The sequence below is a fragment of the Thunnus thynnus genome, chromosome 14 (genome assembly GCF_963924715.1).
Source record: "Thunnus thynnus chromosome 14, fThuThy2.1, whole genome shotgun sequence".
Lineage (NCBI taxonomy): Eukaryota > Metazoa > Chordata > Actinopteri > Scombriformes > Scombridae > Thunnus > Thunnus thynnus.
This window is the reverse complement of record NC_089530.1, coordinates 16,615,606-16,641,641: the sequence shown is the minus strand read 5'-3', so window position 1 is coordinate 16,641,641 and position 26,036 is coordinate 16,615,606. Positions and strand designations below refer to the sequence as shown.

At 39.2% G+C, this 26,036-nt stretch overlaps 1 protein-coding gene across 8 annotated transcripts in view; it reads right to left on the bottom strand.

Annotated features, from left to right (window-relative positions):
• kcnma1a (potassium large conductance calcium-activated channel, subfamily M, alpha member 1a) overlaps positions 1-26,036 on the bottom strand; it is a 141,106-nt gene that overhangs the window by 22,468 nt on the left and 92,602 nt on the right. For 4 of the 8 annotated variants that reach the window (XM_067610261.1, XM_067610260.1, XM_067610258.1 and 1 more), the window contains exons 10-19: positions 25,024-25,134; positions 24,782-24,887; positions 24,242-24,324; positions 24,071-24,140; positions 22,880-23,035; positions 22,267-22,376; positions 22,034-22,102; positions 16,781-16,867; positions 16,618-16,694; positions 2,902-2,995 (exon numbers count right to left, since the gene is read on the bottom strand). In XM_067610261.1, coding sequence (XP_067466362.1) covers positions 2,902-2,995; positions 16,618-16,694; positions 16,781-16,867; positions 22,034-22,102; positions 22,267-22,376; positions 22,880-23,035; positions 24,071-24,140; positions 24,242-24,324; positions 24,782-24,887; positions 25,024-25,134 — 963 coding nt within the window. Of the gene's footprint in view, positions 1-2,901; positions 2,996-4,865; positions 5,220-11,472; positions 11,647-16,617; positions 16,695-16,780; positions 16,868-22,033; positions 22,103-22,266; positions 22,377-22,879; positions 23,036-24,070; positions 24,141-24,241; positions 24,325-24,781; positions 24,888-25,023; positions 25,135-26,036 lie in introns of all 8 variants that reach the window. The other 4 variants (XM_067610259.1, XM_067610262.1, XM_067610256.1 and 1 more) reach the window with 2 other exon arrangements.

Sequence of the window (26,036 nt, the reverse complement as noted above, 5' to 3'; positions counted from 1 at the left end):
CTCAGCTCTGCTCGCCTCCACACAGGGGCTGACTGGCGCATGCAGGCGGGCTGCCGCTCCACCTCTCTGCCAAGACAGCTATCTTTCACAGAGCTGTCAGTGGTGTGACTGGCAGCCTGTCAAAGGCTCCACACACCTCCTCCTCCCTCTGCCTTCTCCCTGCCTCAGGTTCAACCTACCACAAGGCTCAGGGAGAGAGCAGACATGTCGTCTGAGCCACAGTGCCACGCCCAAGGGATATCAGCTGCAGATGATACTGTGACATCCTCCGCGATTGGATGCGTGTCATCAGTCATGACCCGTCAAAAAGGTTTGTGGGAATGGTGTTAATGCCATGGTGGCATTGCAGCTCGTTAGCGCAGTGACACGTCAGATTTGGCTACTGGGAAATTAATAACACGGCCGTGGTAAGGATAGGTCAGCTAGAATGTAAACTGTGTCCCCCTTAGCTTTTACAACAATATAGAGATATCAATTTCTTAAATGTAAAGAAGAAATAAGGTAAACATTTTTTGTAAATTTTACATTTACATTTAATTTGTATTAATTAATTGGAAAGTATGTTCTCTTTTAGAAGCCCCCCCTAAAGTAAATATTTTCCCTGGCTGAGCTACAGTACAGTATTTTATCAGATGCACTTATATAGGACAAATATTTCTCTTATAGTATGTCACACTCCAGTGTCTCACCCCCCTCTCTTTCTTCCTCCCTCCCTCAGTATATATTTCAAACAGAGTTGAGTTATTCCAGTGTATCACTCTGCAGTCACAAGCTGGGGATGGGCGTGCTCCCCCAATCCCTCTCTGCCAGACTACGAAGGCAGCCTCTTGCTTTGAAAATTTTCCCCATCATGCAAACTGACAAAGGCATGCTTTTCAAAAGCCCACAGCCAATCTGTTGATCATTATTTATTTACAAAGGCCTTCAGGCGGCAAGTCCTGTAAAAACCATACTTGATACGTATGCTCGCTCTCTTGCTAGCTCTGAACTGTGTTTTCCCCCTCCTTGCTTGTAGAATAAAGTATCCCTAAGGCTACCTCAAACAATCACTTTTCATTGTGCATAAAATCCACCTTGTAAAGCACAACTGTTTAATATATATGGTGTTATATGTTGACAGGGGCAGCTGCGAAGGGGGGCTGTGGACTGTGATGGGTAATTTGATGTTTTGCTGAGGGCTAAGACTTGGAAAAAAAAATCTACACCTATAACAGAGGACCTGTCATCCCAGTACCCAAGAGCCAGCAGAATACAGAAGCACCCCTAAAGCAGAGAAAACTTTGACACCGCTTTGAAGCGTTTTCAGAACTGAGTAAATAACTCGCAAGAATTATTATCACTGCAAGATCAAAGCAAAGATGCATATATTACATGGCAAACGGGGACCATCTCCTAAGCAGAAAAGGAAGAGAAGAAAAGGTTTTGTGCTTTAAGTTAGGCAAACTAAACACCCTTTTTAAACAAGCAGTTAGCTGGAAATGTGCCAGTGTCTACAGTAGTTGTTTTTGTAGCAGTTTTCTCCCTCTGAGCAAGGGCATCTCAAATGATGCTCTGTTGCAAACTAGACTGAAGGGTATGACTGTGTTGGGCTAATGGTTTGGCAAGTGTGAAGGCTTATTAAGTGCTTGTTTTGTGGAGAACTGAGGGGGAGGCCGACAAGTATACTGGACAAAAATCACACAAGGCATTCCAGTGCAGTAGGAGGAACGCTGCCTAAGGGAAGCAAGCAGGACCAACATACTGTACAAAGAACTCAACTAGAATGTAAGGAAAATACACTACAGTAATAATAATCACCAAAAAATAATATACTGAGTAAAAACAGAAATGAAAAAGTTCAACAATAGAAATTAAAAGTAAACTTGTATATTACTCTTATTTGCAGATGGAATTTGTTTTTGCTTTTAGGGATTTAAATTCCACAGTAGACAGTAGAAAATATGATTAGGAGTTACAATTCAGATACAGGAGTTTCTACTGCACTGCAGCTTCACTGCGTAAATACTAACAGTGACAAGTGCGTGTGACAAAAACCACACAGCCCTCTGTTTAGATTTTCCTATTGTAAAGTCATAAAGACGACGACCATAACACTCACTCTCATTAAGTGACAGGCAACGCAGCTATGAGTGTTCCTGTCCTGTTAGATCTTCACCACCGTGCCTTTATCCTGCTGTCCCAATGGGCGCAGCTCGGCCTCCCCATATTTTCCTCGCTGTCGCGTCGCTAACCCTGCCTCTAAGCCAGAGGAGCACAAAAACCTACTCATTTTATCTTTCAAAATCAATTAACAGCAATTTAATTCCACAGGACAGGATAAAAGGAAGGTAATATTTGAATTCATATTTGATTGTGATGATACATCTTGCATATGGCCTTAAGTACCAGAAACAGTACTCACAGGGGTTCCCACAATAGAAGAGTAGCCTGAGGGCAAAGTAACCATGCAGGTCCCTCTGATTGGTTGCTGGTGTCATTAGTGTCAGCATTGTTTAAGGAGTACATGTGGACCAGACTGGAGGAGGTGACAGCTGGGACTTTAAAGCCAGAGGAGTTTTCAAAGGGCTCCTCACAGCCTCTTTTCATGACAGAAATATTATTTCAGCTCTGTCATTAACAGCTGACAGCATGCCATCCTAAACAGCCAGAGCCTAACGGGGCACTTCGCCTCTCTCTTTCTCTCACAGAGTTTCTTACCTCCTTCTTCTGCCACCCCTAATTTGCCCCCTCCCATCCATCCAAACTCCCACCATCTCGCCATCAGCAGCCTCTGAAGTATCTCTTCTCTCACGCATATCCCTCCATCCCTTCCTACCTCCCTCCCTCTCTTCCTCCCTGTATCTGACTTCCTCTCACTCCCTGTTTGAAGGCTGGAAGGAGAATAAAATCAGCATCTCTTACCTCATCATTTTGGGCGAGCAGTTAGGTGAGTTTCGCATCCCTCCGTTGCGCTGCTTTTTTTTGGGCGAGAGAGTTGATGGATGCTCGTCTTCGACTGCAAACACATGCGCAGAATGTCAGAATAGAGACAGATGGCTGGGAGAGTGTGCTGGACCTGACATGAAAAAAACTAGCCAACAATCAATTAATCATTGCAAACAAAAAAAATATGAACAGAAGAAAAGGAAAATTAATAATTCAGTGTCAAATTGAGAAAATATAGAGAAAGCATTAGTAATGGACAAAGGTAAATCTGAGAAAGGCAGGAGAAAACCACGGAGAAAAACCAATTTATGACCTGGAAATTTTCACAGAAGGCTCACATCCCAAAAACCCCCATATTTGGCTCTTCTAAGGTGCACTTTTTCAGGGCCTTCAGTAATACATTACTGCATCTGTTCAGTACACCCGGTAAATTGCGCAGGTGGTTGGACCTCTAGCAGTTTGCATCAGAGTGACCATGCTTACCTACACCATTAATTGCCATGTGATGGTACAAACTGTCATTGTCAGTGGGGCACGGGCAAAAGCAATGACAATGGTTATGGAGATGGATCTTGAGTGGGTAGTTTTGTTTGTTTGTTTTTTTATGAAAAAAATATCTGAACCCCAGGCCATTATTCCAGTTCTACCCAAAGCGCAGAATGGCTCTTCTACAGGTCTACCTCCATGCCAAGAGAACACTTAGCAGTCGTCACACATCATGAAGAACAGGGTACACTAACAAGGTATGAATTAGTGAGCTATGCATACCAAAAGCAGCAAGTGAATGCACATAATCCTCCAGTAGGAGAAGGTCAGGACTAGCCTTAAAACTTAATAAATGACTGAAAATAAATGATTAATGTAAGATTAAATATTCCATTTTTGTGTTTGAGACTTTGGTGTTAAGCGTTTGTAGGGATGCTGGGCCACTGCCACAATGTTTTGGTTTTTTTTTTAAGTTGATTTTGATCTGATTTAAGTTCAGTTTCCTGTCAATCATAGTTTGCTGTGTTGCAAAATAGAAAAAAAAAACTCTACTTTTCAAACTTTGCTACAGTCCCAGACAGAGAGGACAAGAAAGAGCAGCCAGAGTGAGGCCAGGCCCAGCCGTCTGAAGATTTCAGTCAAGCTAACAGTAGTCTGATCTTCACTACTGTCTGTGAGTTTCAAGAGCTTTCAGACAGGCACCCAGATACTCTTATCCACTCTGCACTCTCCCAGCGCAAATGCCAAGTGCACGTCACTTCAAACCCGTATTAGTCCTTTAGTTAGAAATCAATAACACAGCATGATATTAGTGCAAATCAATGTGCACGCCGCAAGCCGTGACTATTCCAAGCATGTGGAATTTCATTATTGTCTGAGCACCCATTCTAGGCTGTCACCTAATTCTGCTAATAAAAGATAAGAAATATGACTTTGCCTTCTAATAAAATGTCAATCTCTGACATTTCCTTTATGCAATTGGGCATTCGGAATAGCTAATATCACAAGCACTTTCCACTTTACAAATAATTCTCTCTCTAATGTACTATCTTTGAAAATACCACATCTAATAATATGTATTGCTAACCATACTGTTTGACAGAATGACTGTTTGACATTATTTGCTTAAAAACTTAAGTTTGTGCTGTATTTCAGTTCCCAAAGCTCAGTCTCCTCCGAGCAAAGAGCTCACAACTCCTGCAACATTATTGAAAATAATTACTGATAAGCAACACTTTTTTGTCAAATTTAAATTCACGTTTTAGCGCTACTTAGTTTGAAAGTCACCCAGACAGTAGCAGCCACTGCACTATCAGGCATATTCGTGCAAAGCGGTCGTGGCATCAACAGCAGCAGCTCCAGCAGAGTGAACCGTCATGCAGCAAACAGCACAAATGAAGGGGCGGTACAGGCAGGGTTGCTGACTGATGCATCCCGCTAAGGGGGCAACCTACAGTTCCTACTGTGACTGAGGAGCATGGAATTACTGGGGTGGTATCGGTATTTCACCGGCAGACTGCGGGCCCGGTTCAGCCGACTCTCAGCCAGGGATCTGGCCACCGTGCCTCCTGGGCCTGAGATACTGAAGCGCAGTTTCGAGGGGTCAGCCCCAGGCCCCGGCCCCTTGAGGAGCAGGCTTCCTTTACGGTTATTAACAAGGGGGATGTTGATAGGGCCAGGGCTGACCAGGGGGTCCTGGTTGGGGTGCAGGGTGTTGGGTAGGAATGCATTTGAGGTGATGGAGGTGGAGGTGGAGCCAGTGGTTTTAACTGATCGCTTTTGAAAAGACGGTCTAACTTCATCCTTTACTGTCAAACAATGGAGAATAAAAAGTGTGAGAAAGCCTGTATTAATGTTCATAAATTAGTTAGTATTTAAATTATATTGTTAAACAGTAAAATAATTAACTAGTCTTATATTTTCCTATATTTGTTTTAAATTATATAATTGTTTTAGTAGAGATTTCAGGGAAAATTACATAAAATAAAATTAATAATCTTACTGTAGAATGTTAACAAGCTAATAGGTAAGACAGAAAAACATGCATTCATTTAAAATAAATATGTGATAAAGATCATGGACTGTTTTTGTAAAATAGGTTACAATTTTTCTTTGTGGGGCATTCATTTCACTTTTGATCGGGTTACTCCCAAAAGCCAAAAAATAATTTATCATTTTTCAAAAACTAGTGTTGAAACTTAATTTGTATTTAACTTCTTCCATCTTGGCATGCGCTCTAACTGAAGTGTTCACAGCGACATTTACTTTGCATTTGTGACAAACATGAATTAATTAGTAGCCCTTCAGTTTTATTTCTCGGGTTGTGCTACACTTTCTGGTACAACAAAGCAGAGACACGGCTTGGCTACAGCCAGTCAAATCTTATCAAATATTGTGTCATTTCAAGCATGTGTAGCACAGTACTTTCATTTCAACAAATATAAAATTATAACTAATAATTTATAATATTACTAATTTAAAAACTGTAATCATTAAACATGTAAAAGGCATCATTTTGGATTATGTATAGAAATGTGTGTTTGAATTCCAGACCAAAAATGCAGTCATCCTTTTCTCTAACTCTGCATTAAAATGCTGATTTTTATTTAACTTTGACAGCAATCACAGTATTTCCTGTGACAACCTGCTGTGTTCAATGTGAGGATAAATACTCTGTTCATGTTCAAATGCACGTATACCTTCACCCAGTTCCACCAAACACACACACTCACACACACACACACACACACACACACACACACACACACACACACACAATCCGACTAAGGCTACAGAGTCAAACCATATGTTTGTATGTATCGAAGGGGTAATGGCACTCTGCAGGAAGACAAGAGAGGGAGATGAGTCAAATATCTGGTTGCAAAGTTGACTGGGAGAGGAGGAGCCCTTTTCCTCCCTTTGGTAGAAGGGTGGATGGTTGGTTGTTTGGAGGAGAGAGCATGCTTGGGTGGCCCTGGGCAATAAACAGACGTTTATCCCAGCCGTCAGCTGCCTCCTTGATTTACGGGGCGCCACCGATAGCTCCTGGATTCATCTGGCCCTTGTCAAACACGTGCAGCGTTAGAGAGCGCTCACCCGCCCTGGCAGGTCCACTGTGCATTCTGAACAACCCAGACGGCAACTGTCCCTTCCTGAAATGCTAATCACATGACGGTACTGTCCTGCATGCAAGTCTTATCAGATCGCCGTGACCCAATGTAAACTGGATGATGAGGCAAAGGAATAACAAGTAAAAATGTTTACTTTTGTGTGTGAGCTAAGCTGGCTTTGCCTTTACCGTGTTTGCTGCATGAGCAAGCTTTGCTCTTCATCTGCATTGCAGTTGCATGAAATAGTTTTTTTAGGCCATGCATTGTTGTATTGTTACAGTTAAATGTAAAAAAAAAAACAACAACTGATTTTATGATTATTGCAATTCCTTTTTAGTTTTGCTAAAGAGGCAGCCAGTATTTCAAAGGGGAAACAAAAAATATCTTCAATATCAATATGGTTATAAGAACAAATACTGTACATTAAATAAAAATATAAATGTAAAATGTTAGTATTTCAAAACTAAAATTTATTCTTAACAAGTAGTAACAATTATAATTTACCAGAGATTTACCTAAATTGCAATCAGCTTTGAATCGAACGCCAGCCTCTTTTTGACTTCCACTGTTCCCTGGTGTTGTAGTGCCATCTGCTGCTACATGCAGCACAATACAAAAAGAATAGTTCATGGAACTACAAGGGATTATCAAACACAAAAGAATTTCTTATACATTATAAATACCAGGAACTATTTACTTGTGGAGTTTTAAATATGCAATTTACTGTCAATAAATTTTGAAATTAGTTAATGATAGGTTAGTTAAAAAAAACAGTCTGAGTTAAACAATTTAACACTGGTTAAACGATGGGTTTATGTACTTTCACATTTTGTCTCAGTATAAGACACAAGACAACAGCAGTATATTCTAAAGGAATAATGGACAAGGAAGCAAATACTTAAGCAAAGCATCAGTACTTATCATGTTACATGACATACTAGTGAGGGGTCTGCAGTCTAAACACAGAGCTGGAGCAGAATGGAGAAGGACAGAGAAACACACTTACGTGATCTGACATATCCATTATACTTATATTTGGCTGAGGAGAATGCAAAGACAAGTGGCAGGTCACACAGAGGAGAAATGATGTAATGAAACGGACACATTAGGATATAGAGACATCAACATAAGAGCGGTGTATGGAAATTAAATCAAATGTAACTACAATGAAGTACTATCAGTGAAAGGTATGAGTACATTAACCAAAAATTAAGGCCACAAATAATGAAAATAATGGAAGAAAAAACCCTAATCGTGGTGAATATTAAAGTAAGGCATGATGGCACACAAAAAGGCAGATGGGTGAATGAAATGAACTGTCCATTCTCAGAGTGAGCCATGCTTTTAGGAAAGTGTACTAAACCTTTAATGAGATGTAATGGCAGTCTAATGGTTGAAGTTATTTTATTTTTTGTAATATTCCTCATTTAGATAGTCATTAAACACTGGCTTTTTTTAAAATTCCATTTAAATGTGATGAACATTGTCAGGTCTATGGACAGAACAAATATAGCCACCATGGGAAACACAGACAGCAACTACATACAGTACTCTACTGCATGTAGAGATCCAAAACACAGACAGCAGACACTCGCTACTCAAAACAGCAACACTGACAGAGCACAAATGCAACGAGTCTTGATCTTTACATGCAGTCCAGATAGCACAAATGCATCATTTTTAAAAATGGGAATTTTTAAACATGGGTTTAACACTACACTTTTAAAGGTCTCCACTTGTGCCAGTACTATTAATTGGGGATTAATTTTATACGACCTTGACTGAAGAGGCACTGAAGACTGGAACCAATAGAAGTACTGGCATAGTGAGCACTTGAACTGAGCTCTGAGCTGCTGACACTCCCCACTCTTTCCCCGAGTCTCTTCCAGCAGTAAAGGTCACAATGAGAGCCCAGGGCTGGCCTATGACACAGATCCTCAAACAGCGACCCACAGTGGCCCTGGCATCTGTCTCTAGCAATCTGCCTGCACCACAGAGGCGGCAGACTAACTGGCTAGCATCTGGGGCGTAGCGAGGCGGCATAGGACAGAGGGTAGGAGGGGGGACCGAGCCTGCCTGGTGGACAGGAGCTGTCAGGGCAAGTTTGGTGATGGACCAGCAGGGCTGGGAAAATGAAAATGCAAACATAATTTCCGTGTCAGGATAGATAAGGTCCCCAGCAATGAGATGCAGATGCACACACATGCACAGACACAGAGAGGGATGTGCATGTCGTTACACACACAAGATGTGCACATGCGCTCACACATGGCCCAGAAGGTTGTGGATTAGCCTCAGATCCAGCCAAAAGCATCTACCAAGCCCTCAGTCCCCAACCTTTGTCCATAGCCCAGCTTTAAAAGCTTCAGCCTCTTCATTATATCAACCCCCGTCACATCTCAAGCTCCTCTCACTGACTGACACTGGCCCACTGTGATGATGGTCAGGTCAAAAAGAAAGACCATAAATACATAGACCTATAAACTTCCAAGTTAGCTGCAAGTCATAATAAGTTTTAAAGTAATATTTGAAAACTTAAATTGTTGAAGACAAGAATCCGTATACACAACCATACAAGGGGGAACTACAGTATATTTATATTGTACCCTTGCCCATCAACACACAATTTGTGCTTGGAACTGCTCTCCTTTGCTCTCTTGTGTCCAATGTTTATACCTCTCTATCTAAAAATGTTATTCCCTCCAACTCAAGTTAACGTCTCATCTCATTTTCACTCCAATATCCAATAAATTGTTTGAACTGCAGGATTTCTATATGTATAAATTCTAGTAACAGAAAACAGAATTTATTCAGTTGACTAATTTGTCCAGAGAAACTGAGAAACTGTTTGTGCAGTTTTTTTTTCCGCATAAGTCACTTGCATGAGCACATATTAAAAATGACTATTATTTAAAATATTGTGTCATTAAAGCAACACAGAGGTTAATTCCATTAAAGAGGTGCCTGTGTCACACTGTGTGGTCTGAATGAGACTTGCATCAGACCAAAGGGTGCATTAAATGAAAGAGTCCTATCAAATAAATCAGTTATCCAAGTAAGGATAGAGAAATCTGGTTCAGATGTACAAGAGCATGAAGTCATCATGGATAAAGATGTCTTATCCTCTCAGTCTGGCGGGGAAAAAATGAAAAGGAAATGGAGAGAGGAAATCCAGCAATCCCTAACTGACAGAGCCCAATGCACTCCTTCACTAAACTCACTTTGTTCAGACAAAGTCAGAGTTAAAAAGGGAAAGAAATCTCAGACAGAGGAGGCTTTCCTGAAATCCTACAGGGGGTTGAGGGAGAAGTGAGATCAGTAACCATGTAATGGCCAGTAATTGGTACCGAGGGATATCAGCGCAGGCCGAACTACAAGAGGCCAAGCCAAACTCATCATGGCATGTTTGACACTAATCTAGGCTGAGTCGGCAGACGGTGGGAGAATGTTGAGAAGGAAATCAGATCTGTATGTCTGAACCCAAGGCTTTGATAGCTGGGCCTACTGCTGCCATGTCTAATTGAAAGACAATTTAGTATTTCCCATCCACTCAAAAGGAAAATGGAAAGGAAGGGGAATCTTCCAGAAGCCTTAACAATCTTACCTTTTCTTTATCAAGCCAACATCATTTTTTTGCATTCTCCATTTGTGTTTTTTTTCTCCTCTACTCTCCTCTCTCCTTTAACCTAATCTATTTTCTTGTCCTCTTTCCTGATATACAAAACCTCTCTCTCCCCCTCTCCTTCCTCCCAATTGCCCTTCCTTCTCCTAGTGTATCTGCTATAGACTGTTAAATACTCATATGCGCTACTGTAGACAATTTAAAACAACTGCGATCTGCACAACAAGCTGAGTAATGTACAATTTGAGACATGTATATAATCACTAAATGTGCATGGAAAATTGTAGAATATAAATGTAATTATGGGCCAAATTGTGAGTGTTTCCTTTTTAATAATTGCATAAATGAATTTTTTGAGATATTAATAGTTCCTTGTCATCTATCATTGACTGATGGCACCAATAAAAACATGTTTTAATATCTGTGCAGTGTTCCTCATTTACAAGGGATGGCAAGGCTGGAAGAAATCTTCAAAACACCATTTCAGGTGTAATTTATCTTCTTGCAAATCACTTTGTAATTTCTGGCTTTGATAATTGCAACATAAATAAACTTTAGTGCTATTTTTCCCCACGGACACTCAGTAAGGTTAAGTAGTTACGCCAAAAGTAAAAGAAAATGCGAAACAAAGACAAAGCTGCTTAAACTGAGAAACGTACAAACTGAAAACAGTGTTAACTCAGAGATTCCCCAAAAAATGTACGGGGCCATGAAAGTAAACAGACATACTTGAACAAACAACATCATTAAATTGCAGTATAAAACCTGTGGAATAAAATAACATATTCCATCTTTGGATATACAGACATCTTACCTTAAACAGTTAAAACCACATCAAACACCAACCCTCCAGTGATATTATCACACAACTGCATGACTGATGCAGCATGCGGTAGCCAACACCTACAGTACTGTACAGTACAGCAGCACCACAGAGCCACACCACCACTAACCCACCACATATATTACACTCATGAAGTAAAAAAAATAGTAATGATTAATAACAAAAAATACAGAAGAAAGTCCTGCTACAAATAAAAGTTATTTTTATAGATAGATAGATAGATAGATAGATAGATAGATAGATAGATAGATAGATAGAAAATTAAAGAAACAAAAACAATAAATTATTAATTAAACAATAATAAAATGTTCATAACCAAAAAATTAATGAAATAAATTCATGAAACATGGAGTCACGGTAAACAGATCACAACACATAGACAACACTACAGATACACATATACACGTACGGTACCTCTGCATGGTACAATACACAGAGCACACACCACAGACATGTAACAGCATGTGTTGGGCGGTGTAACTTACAGGCACGTAAAGTGGTTGCGCAATCATGAACAGAGACAGAGGAAAGTGGGTAGGCCCTCTGAAGGGTGTCCATGTTACTATGTACACTGCCTGACATGCAAGAGCAGTCTTGCTCTGAATGGCCGCAATCAAAACAACATGCCAGTTTCATTCGTTTGTAGACGGACATCTTGGCTACAGTCATGTTTTGGGATGAAAGGAGAGGAAAAGCAGCAGGTTAATGGCAAGAGGAGAAATATTCATCCAGGGGAAGTCGGAAGGTAACTTCATAAGATTGTGCAAAGCCTTAGCCACCTGCTCCCACAGACTTGAGCCCCAATTTCAATAAATAGACTCAGAGCACTGAGACTTATTTAAGAAAATGACTTTTACCTCAACAAGTCGTCCAATTAATTTCTTTTTTTTAAATTTCTTTGTCTGTGAAAGTGTTACTAAAATTTTGACACATTATCATTACAATATCAATAATAATATTTAATATAATAATCCTATGTCAGCGCATTATTTCTCATTCATATTGACATCAGTCTCGAGAGGTCAAGCTGTGTGCTAAGGCTGTCAACAGGTCAAAAGGCAAAACTATAACAGTGGGAAAGAGGGGTGAGGAGGAAGGGGAGAGGGGAGGGAGGCATTCAGGGAAGAGAGGCATGAGCAATGTCTTCAGCAGCAAACCTCATACAATGTTTCATACATTTGTACATCCTCTATCCATTTGGCTAAAGGAGTGGATCACGTACCTGTATCCCATCATGCAGCTGTAGCGGCTCTGTCCAAGGCATCACACTATTCTAGTGGCTAGACTGGCCAATTCATGCTATATTCAAACTTAAACTTTCACTGCTCCGCTCCCCAAGGGACGCTTCATTCTAATGTGCATGTGTGCAGAAATGGTGTGACCAGGTAAAGGATACATACTGTGTATTCTACTGTATATCCATAATGCATGCAAAACTATTTGTATTTGTACTTTTACTAACTTTTGAAAGAAGGCATTCTACCTCTTACGAAAGTTTATCTAATGTATTTATGCTTGTTTGTATCAGGAAAAGTTTTATTTTGATTTGCTGATTTTCATCTTTAACTCATATTCTAGTAAAAATTACTGGCTGGACCATTACATATACTAACATCTTTTCTTATTGTCTTATTGTCCCCATACAATAAAATCAGATGATAAAATTTAACAAATTGAATCAGATTGATCAGAATAAAAGGGAAATGCATTTCAGCATTTGATTAAGACTAAGAGAGCTACATTGTTTGTTTGGATGCCAAATCTCTCATGCACTGTAGGATCTCAAACAATAGGAGCTCAGGGTTTGCAGGGGACCTTTGTTAACAATTTAACAAAACATAAACAAAACATAAGTGAGGCTACATCATCACTGTTGCTGTTTTTTTACAAGAATCAATTCAACACAAATGCCATAAATTCTGTTATATCAAAGAATTTCATTGATGTTTCTGTTCAGTAATCGTCCTTGTCGAAAATTGGCAATTTGGAGACTAGATACCCTTGCTCATATGAGACTGAAAGTAAAAGTAATATTACACAACATGGAGCTCCTTAACTACTACTAAGCCTGCAGCCAAAATACTGTTAAGCATCCCTTCTCTCTTTATGTGAGTGTGGGTTTGTGTGTGTGTGTGTGTGTGAAGCCCTGAACCCCAAGGGAAGTGGGAGTGAAAGTCCCCAGAGTAGCATCTCTAGATTGCTGTGACTCTGGGCAGAAACAGTCCCTGGTCCCCATTCTCTCATTGCCGAGGTGCAAACAGACAGCAGACTAATACTGTCTGGCACCTTTACAGAGACACTTTCAGCATCTTTGACTCTGAGTCACATCGGAAAATAAGATCCTGGATGAAGTAATATGTTTCAGCTTCTGGCTAAGGAAAGAATGGGAAACGCAGATCATAACCTGTGGGATGAAGGCATCAGGGACTGTTGTATCCTGTGGCATGCACATATGCTTTATGAGCATTTAATAAGCATGCAGAAGATGTATTTTTGTTCTCAGCAACAAGGGGACGTACAGAGATAACTGTTCACAGTAATGAAACAGTTCTGGGGGCATGGCAGACAAGAGAAGCAAGGCTATCGGGTCATGCTGGAATTTCTTGACTTCAGAGTTCTTGCTTGGGCATTCGGACCACAGTATATGTATGTTACAATGTGGATTATTGACACATGGGAGGGGGAGCAATGGAGAACACAAGACGCACACACATTGACAATGTTTTTGACTTCTGACTTCACAAATACCCAGATTCTGGCCTAGGATTGAAGGTGTCCATTTCAGGGCATTCCTATTTGTAGATTCAACATGATGGCTGCCCTGATAATCATCTCCTGTACTCCACCATGGCACAACATATTCAAACAGAAGCTATCAGGGCGCTATGTTGAATAAGGATGTCCCAAAGAAAGCACCATTCTCATATATCCCCCCTAAAGCGTCCTTCTTCAGCAAGAGTGCAAGGAAAAATTATAGTGTTGGCTCAAGAGTCAACTTTTGAGCAATAACAAACACTGTGCAGTAGCCTTTCACAGTGGAGGAACAGAGGCGTGCAAAGACAAATGCAATTTTTCTTGGAAAGGCAGACTGTGCACAAACACACGCCCATTAAGGAATGCAAAATTATGAAACTAACTCAGGATGATAAATTTGTCAAATCGTATAGTCATTTTTTTGATTAGATTTATTATCCCACTACACAGAAACACACACATTTGGTCCTTGCATTTTTGCTGAACAGGTTTCAGGGGAGTTGAGTTTCCTCTACAGACATCACAATTTAAATATCGGTTTATTGGACATGACTCTGGCATGGCACCACCATCTAGTGGCAAAATAATGCAATGACAATTAATACTCTGTATTGCTATTGGACTTTTCACCCAGTGCAGTGAGTAAACAAAAGGGCCCAACTACTGTCCAGATCTGAAATGCACAATACTGGTGCAGTGACATTTCAATTCTGAAAGGAACTGATGATCTCTGAAACCTCAGCCCGAGCTGGACGAAGACCCAGAGTTTAGAGAGGGGCTGAGATCACAGGGGAAGTGGGGCAAAGGGGGAGACCAGATTGTTTTGATTGTGTTTTGGCAACCTAGCTCGCTAGGATTTGAAGAACTTCCCACAAGGACATTTTCTGCTCTCTGAAAGCCCAGTCACACACAAAACTTCCTTTGACAGAAAGCAGATTTAAACCTCAGTGGTTCTTGTTAATTTTCTTCCCCTTGTGTTAGCTCTTCTAAATCTATGATTACTGTATGACAACTCAGATTTTCATTGCATTTCTTCTGTACTTTCTTGGAGCATGACACTATAAGGGGGTTAATCATGGGTAATGACATAAGACTTGCAGCAGAACGGCTTCCAAAAGCCAAATATGAGTTGGTATGATGATCAAATAGTGAGGAAAAACTGCAGAGCTCATCGGCCACATCCGATTAAGTCACACTTTATTTTAATTGTCATTTCCAACTTGTCCAAGCATCAGCTGACTGGGCCAAGGGATGAGAAGCCCTGATGCTGGTGTGAGTTAGATTTCTGCTGTTTTGGTTTTGGTCTGGTCTGAGCACAGTGTAGAAATGAGAGGCGAGGAGAGGGATGCAAAAGCTACACTGGTACATGCAACATAGATACAGTATACTATTTGCTGAAGAGGAAAAAAAAAAAACACTTGCACTGCACTCTGGGTAATAGGACACCCATTTTCTTTTACTCACAATAAATCACTACCAGTGAGTAGTTAAAATAAAGTGGTGTTTTCCAATGGCAGCAGGGAAGGAAATACATCAAAAAGTGTGTCACTGGTCATAAAGAAACATGGGAAAAACAACAGAAGAGAACAAAACATGATAGAACAGAACATACTGTCGGACAGACTTCCATTGCAGTAATGGAACTGTCATCTTTCTAAAGGCAACTCTCTTGTTGACAGTGACTGTAATATGATAAAACATTACGCCATGTTCATCACTGAGGTTTGAGACATAAAGATATTAAGAAAGCAAACATAAGTAAACAAAATGAAACTAGAGTGTGAAAGGCTTGTTGATTCTATTGAGCTGACAGAGCCAAAAAATTGTCAGAATAATTGAGATGACACAGACAAAAGAAGGAAATGGTGGGTATCTATTTTAAAACCCAGCTTTGTCTGTAACAAGCTGCTTACTATAATTGTGTCTGACCTTTAGTGGAAATACGGGGTATTCACCTGAATTATTTACCCACTGGCTAACATGTCCTGACAAGTGACTACTGTACATAGGTCAGATAATATGCATGTGCTGTTCCTGTCTTAATGGTAATGTTATGTCTGCATACAAAAAGGAAAAATATATCTATTTGACAGGGAAATTTTACTGGTCTATTGTGAAAAGTTTAACAATCAACAGCACATCATATCTAGGTGCTGGACTTGTGACTATTCATGATGTGTGTGTGTATGTGTGTGTGTGTGTGTGTGTGTGTGTGTGTGTGTGTGTGTGTGTGTGTGTGTGTATTCATGTGATCTTAAAGTGACTGAGCTCAATACTCTCATCATTTTCATATAAAAAGAACAAAATACCAAAAATGCAAACAGTACTCTGTGTGCATTTTTGAAAATAATGTCTTCAAACGTCCAGAACATATTAGGATATTAGGATTTATAGTATGTTAATTTTCTGCCTGTACTGCTTAATACAATTTCAATTCTATCTACTACCTCTCTCACTCATTTCTACTCCTATATAATTCATTCATTCTCAGTTTGGATACATAAAGGAGTGATGCAATGGTTAAACCAAAAATAAAAACACAATCAAAGATGACAACACCTAAAATTATACTAGGGAAAAAAACAAAATCAGATATTGACTGATGATCATACCATACTGGATGTTATGGAAGTTCAAACGGGACCCATATTAAACACTTTTCTACAGTATAATGGTGTGACAACATATATTACCTTTAAAAACAGAGTGCCACAGTACAGAGGGACAATGACACAATGAGAGGTATAATATTAGTGTACAAACTAAGAGTAAAACTTTAAGTATCATGAGACAGACAGACAGACAGACCCACGGGTAGGTTTAGGAGTGGAAGGAAGGGAAGGAGGGGTGTGGAGAGACAAGGTACAGCTACTCACGTCGTTTGCATCCGCACTTCTTGATCCGTTTGGGGTCTGTGATGTCATCATGACAAGCTTTGCAGTAGAAAAAAGCTCTAAAAGAGATGCAGCATAAATATTTATCACTTAAAGTAATTTAACAAGCCCACATTAGAGAATTAGGGATTTTTTTTATGATTACCTCTTTACTTCTTTGGCATCACTGGCGATAAAGAATCCCAGTGTTCCCTCCTGCATCTTGACATGGTTGCCCGGGTTGATGAGGATGCTGGGTAATCAGAGAAATAGACACATCACGCTCATTAACTTCTGGACAACACTCAACTCATGCACACAACATGCTAATCAAGAGGAATGGTACACACACACTTGAAGAAAGCTTTAGTCGGACCTGGACTGTGCTTATCTGGAATGGGTTTTTGCATCATTCTCAATCTCAACACATCATCCCCGCTCAAGGTTTGAGAGTTTGGTTTGTTTTCCTGTGTTAGACTTTTTGTATGTTATCATAAACAGTAGTCAGTATGTTACTCACACGGATGGACAGAATGTACAACAATATGATCGCACATTGAATTTTAATTCTTTTCTTTACAGAATGGTATTGGATTGCCCCAGGGTGAGAAGCTGGACAGAGAGAAGGGACAAGGGCAGAAAGAATTAAAATTATGGCCATGGAGTGGTTTTAGTCTCAGCACTCAGATACAGTCATCTAGTCAAAACAAATGTTATGATGGCTGTAGTACAGAGAATGTACAGTAAGTGTTGCTAACTGGGTTAGTATTTGACAGTGGGATGCAAGGGAATGAACAGCTCTTTTTTGTGTGGATACAAGGGTGATTCTAGTTGGTGACTCTATTATTCAACAGCCACATTAAGACATTACAAAGTCAGCCTGCTATCACCTGAAGACTATATCAAGGATTAAAGGACTTATGTCTCAGCAGGATTTGGAAAAACTTGTCCATGCGTTTATCTTTAGTAGACGCGACTACTGTAAAGGTGTTTTAACAGGTCTCTGTAAAACGTTGATCAGACAACTGCAGCTGATTCAGAACGCTGCTGCTTGAGTCCTCACTATAACTAAGAAAGTGTATCATATCTCTCCAGTTCTCAGATCTTTACACTGGCCTTCTGTCTGTTAACAAATTGATTTTAAAATAATACTGTTGGTTTATGAAGCACTGAATGGTTTCGGGCCAAAATACATTTCTGATCTGCTGCTATGTTATGAACCATCCAGACCTCTCAGGTCATCTGGGACTGGTCTGCTTTCTGTTCCCAGAGTCAAAACCAAACATGGAGAGGCAGCATTCAGTTTTTATACTCCACATATCTGGAACAAACTGCCAGAAAACTGCAGGTCTGCTGCAACTCTTTGTTCTTTTAAATCAAGGCTGAAGACTTCTGTTTGCCACTGCCTTTTATTAAATCAAATCTGAGGCTTTTATTTAATATCTTATATTGCACTGTAACTTTTATTCTTTTTTTTATCTGTCTTATTCTATTTTAGCTTACTTTTATTTCCAATTTAACACTTTTTAATTGTATTTAAATGTCTTTTTATATTGCTTTGTGTTGCTTTTACATTCTGTCTTGAGGCCTTTTATGTTTTATGTAAAGCACTTTTCATTGCCTTGTTGATGAAATGTGTTATACAAATAAACTCGCCTTGCCTTGCCTAGGAAACTAACATTGGTAGAATAAAGACTAGAGGTGGATTAAGTCCGCTAAAAAGTCAGTAGACACACTTCCCCATTGAATTATAATGGGGAAACAATTAGAATACGTGTCCAGCAGGATCAGTATTGACTTAAATTTTTACATACCGCATTTAAAGACTCAACTGTTATCAAAATATACTAATTAAAATATAAAAGGCATGCTGGATAACAGCTGCACTTAATGTAACTAGATATACTTCTCATACCCTTTGTCTTATGAGTGGGACTCATATAATTTAATACCCTAAGCACTTAAAGCAACTGGCTGTATCATTCCCCATTAATTAGACTGAGACAAAGAATAGACACTACACACACATACTGTATGCTCACACACACGCACACACACCCTGGTCATTAATGGTTACCTGTGGGCAACAATCATCAATGATGTGAGTGTGAACTAAGAAATCAAAACACTGAATCCACAAACCTCTAAAAAGTCACACTCCTATAAAATTTGAGCCCAGATGAAAGATGATGAACTTTAGATTCTGCTATCCACATTTATAAATTTTCATTTGACAATAATACTCATTATATGGCTCACAAGAACATCTTGGGGCAATGCCTTTCTTACTGGTTTAATTCAAATCTTTTAATTAACCATGAGAGACTTATATGTTCTCTTTATTCTTAGGCTGAGGACAGAAGTGAAAGTAGGACATCTAAGAAAACATACATCATAGTACATCTTTCCTCTGGGCTCTGGAAAAGGTCACACTGGAGTAAATAAACAAAAATATTAAGGGAGCAATTGAATCCATTTACATATCGGACTGCAATCAAATTGCATCAGTCATGCAGATCAGATTTTTCTTTCCACACTGCAAGAAGTAAAATAGCATCTAACATTCACTCAGATTGAATGGCCCCCAGAGTAGAAAACAGGCATTACACCTGGCATGCTGTTTAGTGAAAATAAATTAAAGAAACAGTTCAAATCAAGACAGTTCCACAAACATTGCTGCCCAAATCTGAGATTTTCCAGGTGTATCTATCCGAGACACTTTTCTTCAGTTGGGTGCAAACTGGTGAATAGAAGCTTAAAAAGCATCAAAACCTCATATTGTGAGCAACAAGGCAAGCATCAAACACCTTATGTGATAGTGTCATAGCATGCAGTAACCAAACAGCATGAAGGAGACAATAACAGAAAGGCATAGCCACTGCAGTACAGGTATAGGGACAGGTACGTAGATGCAGACGGTTGCAGTAACTTCTGTGCAGTTGGATTGTTTCTCAAACACCAAACTGACAGGAAGTGACCTCACTTAAGAACATCTACTCGAGAGACGCACGAGCATGACTGCACATGGTGGCTGAGACACACACAAATGCACACGCGTACACACATTCACACACAAACTCTCAAGGTAATCCCACACACAAGCGCACACACACACACACACACACACACACACACACACACACATGCACAGATGGATATACATTTAGCATTGAAAACATGAGAGGGTGATGGAATGCAAAAGTGAAATGTGGGGCATTTGTGAACATTGTTGGCTATTAAAATTTCAGTCTGGATAAACTTAATGCTATCCAAATTCAACAATTCCATGCCTTTCCTAATGTGTGAAATAATAAAAAAAGAAAATCAATGAGGTGCTGCTGGTGTAGTAAAACCATGAAGAAAAAGACATGCTTTTATATCAACCACTGCCTACGGCAATGGAAGATAATCAGTCAATTTATTTCAAGATTAAATCCAAACTGTAGAACAACAGATTATCAGTGTTATCATAACCATATCTGAGGTCTAAGATATGTGTATCCAAACTCCTCACTGATTCTGAATCAAAGAACCATGAAGCACTGTTCTGGCAATGATTCAAAAACATCAAGAGTGAAATAATTAGCTTGACAAAGTTAACATACAGCTGGGTAACAACTGAGCGACACTGAAAGGGAACTGAAAGTGAGAGAAATTAACTAAGCAAAGGACTGGTAAAGGACAAAACTGAAAAGATCAAATAAGAGGTAGATATGAAGAGGGTGAGCGTTTGGCCTTGGTACACCGACAACAGCAAAGACAAGGAAACAGCACTCCTACAAACATGTCCAATTTATCTATTCTCTCTCTGCCTGCAAAGAAGTTAGTGCATTAAGCACAAGGGACACCATAAAAAAGAGTTAGAAAAAGAGGCCTGTGAGATAGTATTTGGAAAAATATCCTTGGGGAAACTCCCAAAGTCAGAAGCTTTAAAGTGGTGGAGATTGGGTGGAACTTTGGAAGTAAGATAAGGTAGAGGGCATACCGCTTTCGGCTTCTGCAAACAACAAGAAAAAATCTCAAATCAAACAGTTATCATGAACATAAAAGAAAAGGAGAATATCACCAACTGTTGCCAATGTTTGTAAGCCTGTATGTAAGAGTTAACACAATATATGGCAGTATCGGTTAAATCATTCTTGTCCAATGTTGAGGTCTAAAAAGAACTGTGTCTACAATAAAAAAAAATCTTAAGTTTCATTAACAGTTGTTATCCTTTGGCAAGTGCATACTGTAAATGGCACAAAAAATGGTGGCTATATATTTTCTAGAAGAGGTGGAAGTATGCTGGAAATTATTGTATAGCATTTCCAGATACAGTTATCAAAAATCACTATAAAATTATCCTCAAAAAAGTCTCATTTATAACTAAACTACCTTGAAAGAAGGGCATAAAACAAAGATAAGCGAACTCAGATAAATCCTAGTATAAGATAACAAAACTTCTTTATATTTAACTAAATGATTACTTAGTTAAGGTTCAGCTTGTGATGTCAAAAATGGCCATTTGTGAAAACTTCATTTACCATGAAAACTTGTCAGTACACAAAAACATCTGACACAGGTGAATGGGGAAGGGTGGGTGGGATTTGGCAATTGAGATTACTGAAAAAATAGCACTTTATGTAGTTATTGGTGATAAGACATTGATGTAGAGTTAGTGGTTATCATACAGACTGAACAGGGAGACAGTAGAATCAAGTTACACATGACATGGAATTCAAATGTGTAAAGTAAAAGTATCTCTGAATCCACAGTACACTGTAATTGAAATGAGATAGAAGAGGGCTGTAAATGTAATGTTGTTACAGTTCAGTCACCTGTCTGAAACCAAATTTAAATCAAAGCCAGACTATTTACATTTATTCCTGTATACCTGAAAAGTTTGATTACGTATATTGTAGCTAACTCCACCAAGGACATACAGTACTCTCAGTCACATTTATTTGTTTACCAGATAGGAGAATATCTCAAAAAAAGCTGTTAACAGAATTTAATAAAAGGAATGAGTGATTAGTTTATGGTGCAGATCCATACATTTTTCAAGAATAAACATTTCTTAACATTTTCCATTATTGAAACAATAATCAAGATGACTGTACAGCCTTGGCAGAGGTCCCTGTGAGTGCTTTCCAATTGTGTGCAGTGATGCTTACTGTCATCACGTAAGGTACTGTGTATCTATTATTTTAGAAACAAATTGAACTTAAGCATATACTCATGTTGTTGTGTTGTCATTAAAACATCCACCAACTTAATATCATCAAATGTGATGTAATATCAACTGTGATAAAAAGCTGCAAAGAGTATTTGGGAGAAAATATAAGATGTCTTATTAGAAGATCGACTTAAAGCAAGTCACATAGTAGTTACCCAAGCTGTACCTGATGTTACTGGAGGAAAGATCCGATATACAAACCTGCTCTCTCTCTGCTCAGACTTGTATTCGATGGCAATAAGCAACAGCTTCAGCTTCACGTAACACAGCCTGTAAAACATGTGCACTCATTAGAGGAGAGCAGTATATACAGCAGATGACTGTTGTTTTCTAACACCTTTGAAATTCACATCCTTTTTTCGCCTTTATGTCAGAATTGTTAGCTACCTACCACTGACAGTGGGCTTGCTGAGTGGGGAAAGAGTGGTACTTACTCACAGACAGTGGGGAAGGAGAGGCCCACAAAGGCACTGGACAAATACTCTGTGTACATCTCATTAGCCACTCCTTCAAGGTAATACTTCTGCCATGTGTCCTCCTCAATCTGACAAAAAACAAGAACAGAAATGTCACGTGACGATTAAAAAAAAAAAAAAAAAAGGAAGAAAAAAGCAACACTGTTTTCCCTCCAATAGTGGCCCAATGTGGTCTGCAGATGTTCCGCCGCACATCAGCCTGGTCATTATATGCTGATCCATCATCTTAATGACATGAGAACAGTTCTTTGATAGAGGCAAGCACCTCTTAAATTCTGAGCCACAGAAACACTGAACAGATTCCATATGAAATGTCACAGTAAAATATGATGTGCCAGGATGTCTGAAAACACTCTAATGGAAGTCCTTCTCTGGACAAAGATGTCAAGATTTCCTGGGAAATGTACTGCATTTGATAGATCTACTCCATCTGTCACTAGAGAACCTACTGTATCCACTTATGGTAACCTCACCTCCAATCTCATGATAAATCATTTCATTTACCAAAATGCACTGTCTGTTCAAAATGAGTGACTGAGACAAGGCAAATTAATCTTGTCCTCTGCGTTACCTCAATGAAGGACCTCATGGAGAAGAGGTTGGCCAGCATGGTTGACAGGCCCTGGGCCAGACAGCTCTGGGCAATGAAGCCTGCCTTCAACTCTGCCAGGCAGATAGCATCGTCACCCTCCTTCCAGTTCCAGCTCGGAATGTTCAGCAGATGTGCCTTCATCACATGACACGGAGAGACGAGGTTACAAGACACAGAAAACTACACAAAAGATTTATATTTCTTAAACAAATAGTTAGACATTTTAGGAAATACATTATTCACTTTCTGGCGGAGAATTGGTGTTAGATGAGAAGATTAATTCCGGTCTCATGTGTGTATGGTAAATATGAAGCTAGAGTTAGCTTAGCTTAGCTTAGCAGAAAGTCTAGACACAGGGAAACAGCTAGCCTGGCTCTGTATTAACAGCACCTTTAAAGCTCTCTAATTAACACTTTATATCTCATTTGTTAAATACATACAAAAATCAGAAGCATAAAGATGACAATTCACTGATTTACGGTGGCTTATGTGTCGGTCTAACTCTAAGTTGAACTTGACCAGTAACTTAGGCTGTGTCCCAAATCACTCCCTCTTTAGTATATAGTGCACTACATTTATCCTTTGCCATTTTATTTGAGTGTCCGAGTGCTGAGTGTGTAAATGTATCCACTATATAGTGCACTCAAAAACTCAAAAAAACAAAAATAGTGTCCATGACATGTACAACTTTCTGCTAACAATCCCACAATGAGAAAATTGCCATTGCGCAACTCTATAGCTGATGGTGATGATACAAAATTATGATGAATGAGTGTCCGAAATCTGGATTTGCTGTTCACAATTGAGTAAACTATTTAGTGTTTATTATATATGGAGTAGTGAATGAGTGACTCTGATTGTTGCCTGGCAGCTGCTCAAAACCAAGACATTGCCCAACACATAACCCCCGCATAAAACTGTGAATTGAGGTTTTTTTCATACTTCAGGGTTTTGACGTTCTTACACTTCAAATTACCAAATGTTGAAACCTACTCATGTAGCACATGTATAGCTCTTACACAGACAGGGTTGCTGATTAACCCTTGTCATAACCTTTCGATCTGGTGAGGGAGGATGGAGAGTCAAGGTAAAATGAGGATATCTTTACTATCACACAGCACCAAACTGTTCAGTATATACTGTAACTTTGTCCCACCTAAAACATCTCACCTTATTGTGGTATTGTAGCATCTGTGTGATTATTCTGATCTTGGGATGGTAGTTCTTGATTGAGATGACCCTAGAAGAAGGAAAAACAGGCACCAGACATATTGAACAACAAAAAGATAACAGCTGATCTAGTCAGTTTCAACTGATCTCAAAGTCCAGAGGATATGGTACCTCATGATGTTGGAGGCATCTTCAGCATCAGGATCTGGACAGTATTTATTGGCAAGGATTAAGCAGGCATCTGCTGACTCGATCTATGTGTGACGGAATGAAACAAATATGTTAACATTATTGTACATGTCAGTATTTATTAATGAGCACCGAGTGCTTCAAACAAATTATGTCTGTCTTTCTCTCATAAAATCTTTTGACAAATCAGTTCAGTTTAATTCTGGCCAGTGCCAATACAATTTGTTATACTGCTGATCAAACTGCAAAGATTTTATCATTATTTTTCACTTTCTCTCTTCTGACTGTCTGTTTTGTTTAAGAATTTAAAAAAATAACTGAAATGGATATTCATATTTTGTCATCCTGTACTGTTTTCCTCTATTTTTCATTTTTTATTATATTCTATAAACTGTATAACCTCAAAATGACTGATTTACTAAATGGAATTTTGCTCTTAATCTGTCAATTTTAATCAACAGTTAAATTTAACATCTGTTGCCTATAATTTTATCTCTCCAAGAGTCCTGTCACTGACTGTACCTTCACTCGGGCCAGATCGTGAGGGTTGAGAACAGATCCCTGGTAGAACTCTACTTGGGTAAAATGCCGTTTGAACAAGGCTTCCAGCTCAAGATTAGGGGAAATACTAGCACACACAGAGAAAAGGGGAGAGGGGTTAATACATATACAGATACCTCGTGTATACAGGACGACTGTGCATTGTTTCAAGCATTGTGTTCAGTGCTAACCTACACGTGGTGAGGAGGAAAAAGTTAACTTACTTATGGAGAAAAACAATTTCTACATTGACATCATCCCTGTCCTTGTGTAGGAAGTCTTTGAGGAAGTTGGAGACACTTTCGAGGGTAATATGACCACAGACCACAATATGCCTGGAAGGGGGGAAGAAATCATCTTGAGTGGGCAACAGAAATCACTACAGACACTGGCATGTTTCCCAATGATAATCAGTGAAACCAAAGCACACCAACATTTAACTCAAATGTAGAATGAAAAAAAATCTATATACATGTCAAGAAATGTCTTTTCAAAGCAAACACATAACTGAATTATATCTTTTTTGCCATAAAAGTGAATATTTTCCCCCATGTAATGAAAGTGGTTAAATTCTGCACGACAAGTGCAATCAAACACTCAACTCTGAACCACTTTAGAAAATCTAAGATATAATCACACAGCCCACAGTGGTTGGAGTGTCATCCGTTCTCAATATAAAAACTGTCCCTTCGGCCAAACCACCCTTTTGTGAGTTGAATGGATGTTGACAAAGACATGTACATCAATATGCTCATGCTTTTATACAGAACATTACTGAAAACTTTCAAAGTGATTTGGAGGACTGGGGTTGACACAAATTCTAAACAGGACCTCAGAGTATTTGACAGGTCCCTGGCAAGATTCAGTAGTGCATTACAGCAGAGGGATCTGTCAGACAGTGAACAGAGCTGATTACAGCAGTGAGGAATTGGGAGGTTAGATTGGAATGATTTTTGAGTTGAGGTTGTGTCCCTGTTTGTACTCTGACTGCACTGTAAGGCTAGAATGATCAAGTTCAAGGGTCAGTTCCAGTTGCACAGCATGAACTGATGTGAGAGTAATTTTGGGCAGTTTAGATTATCTCTATCTAAGTCTTATTAAAGTCTTGACTTGCAACAAATGTGGCGCTTCTGTAAATATCAAATGTAAGTGTCCCAGAACGGAGAGAAATCATCATCATCAATTCCTGCATCATGTATCATTCATTGTTGAAAAAAAAAACAAGCATTGTTTAAAG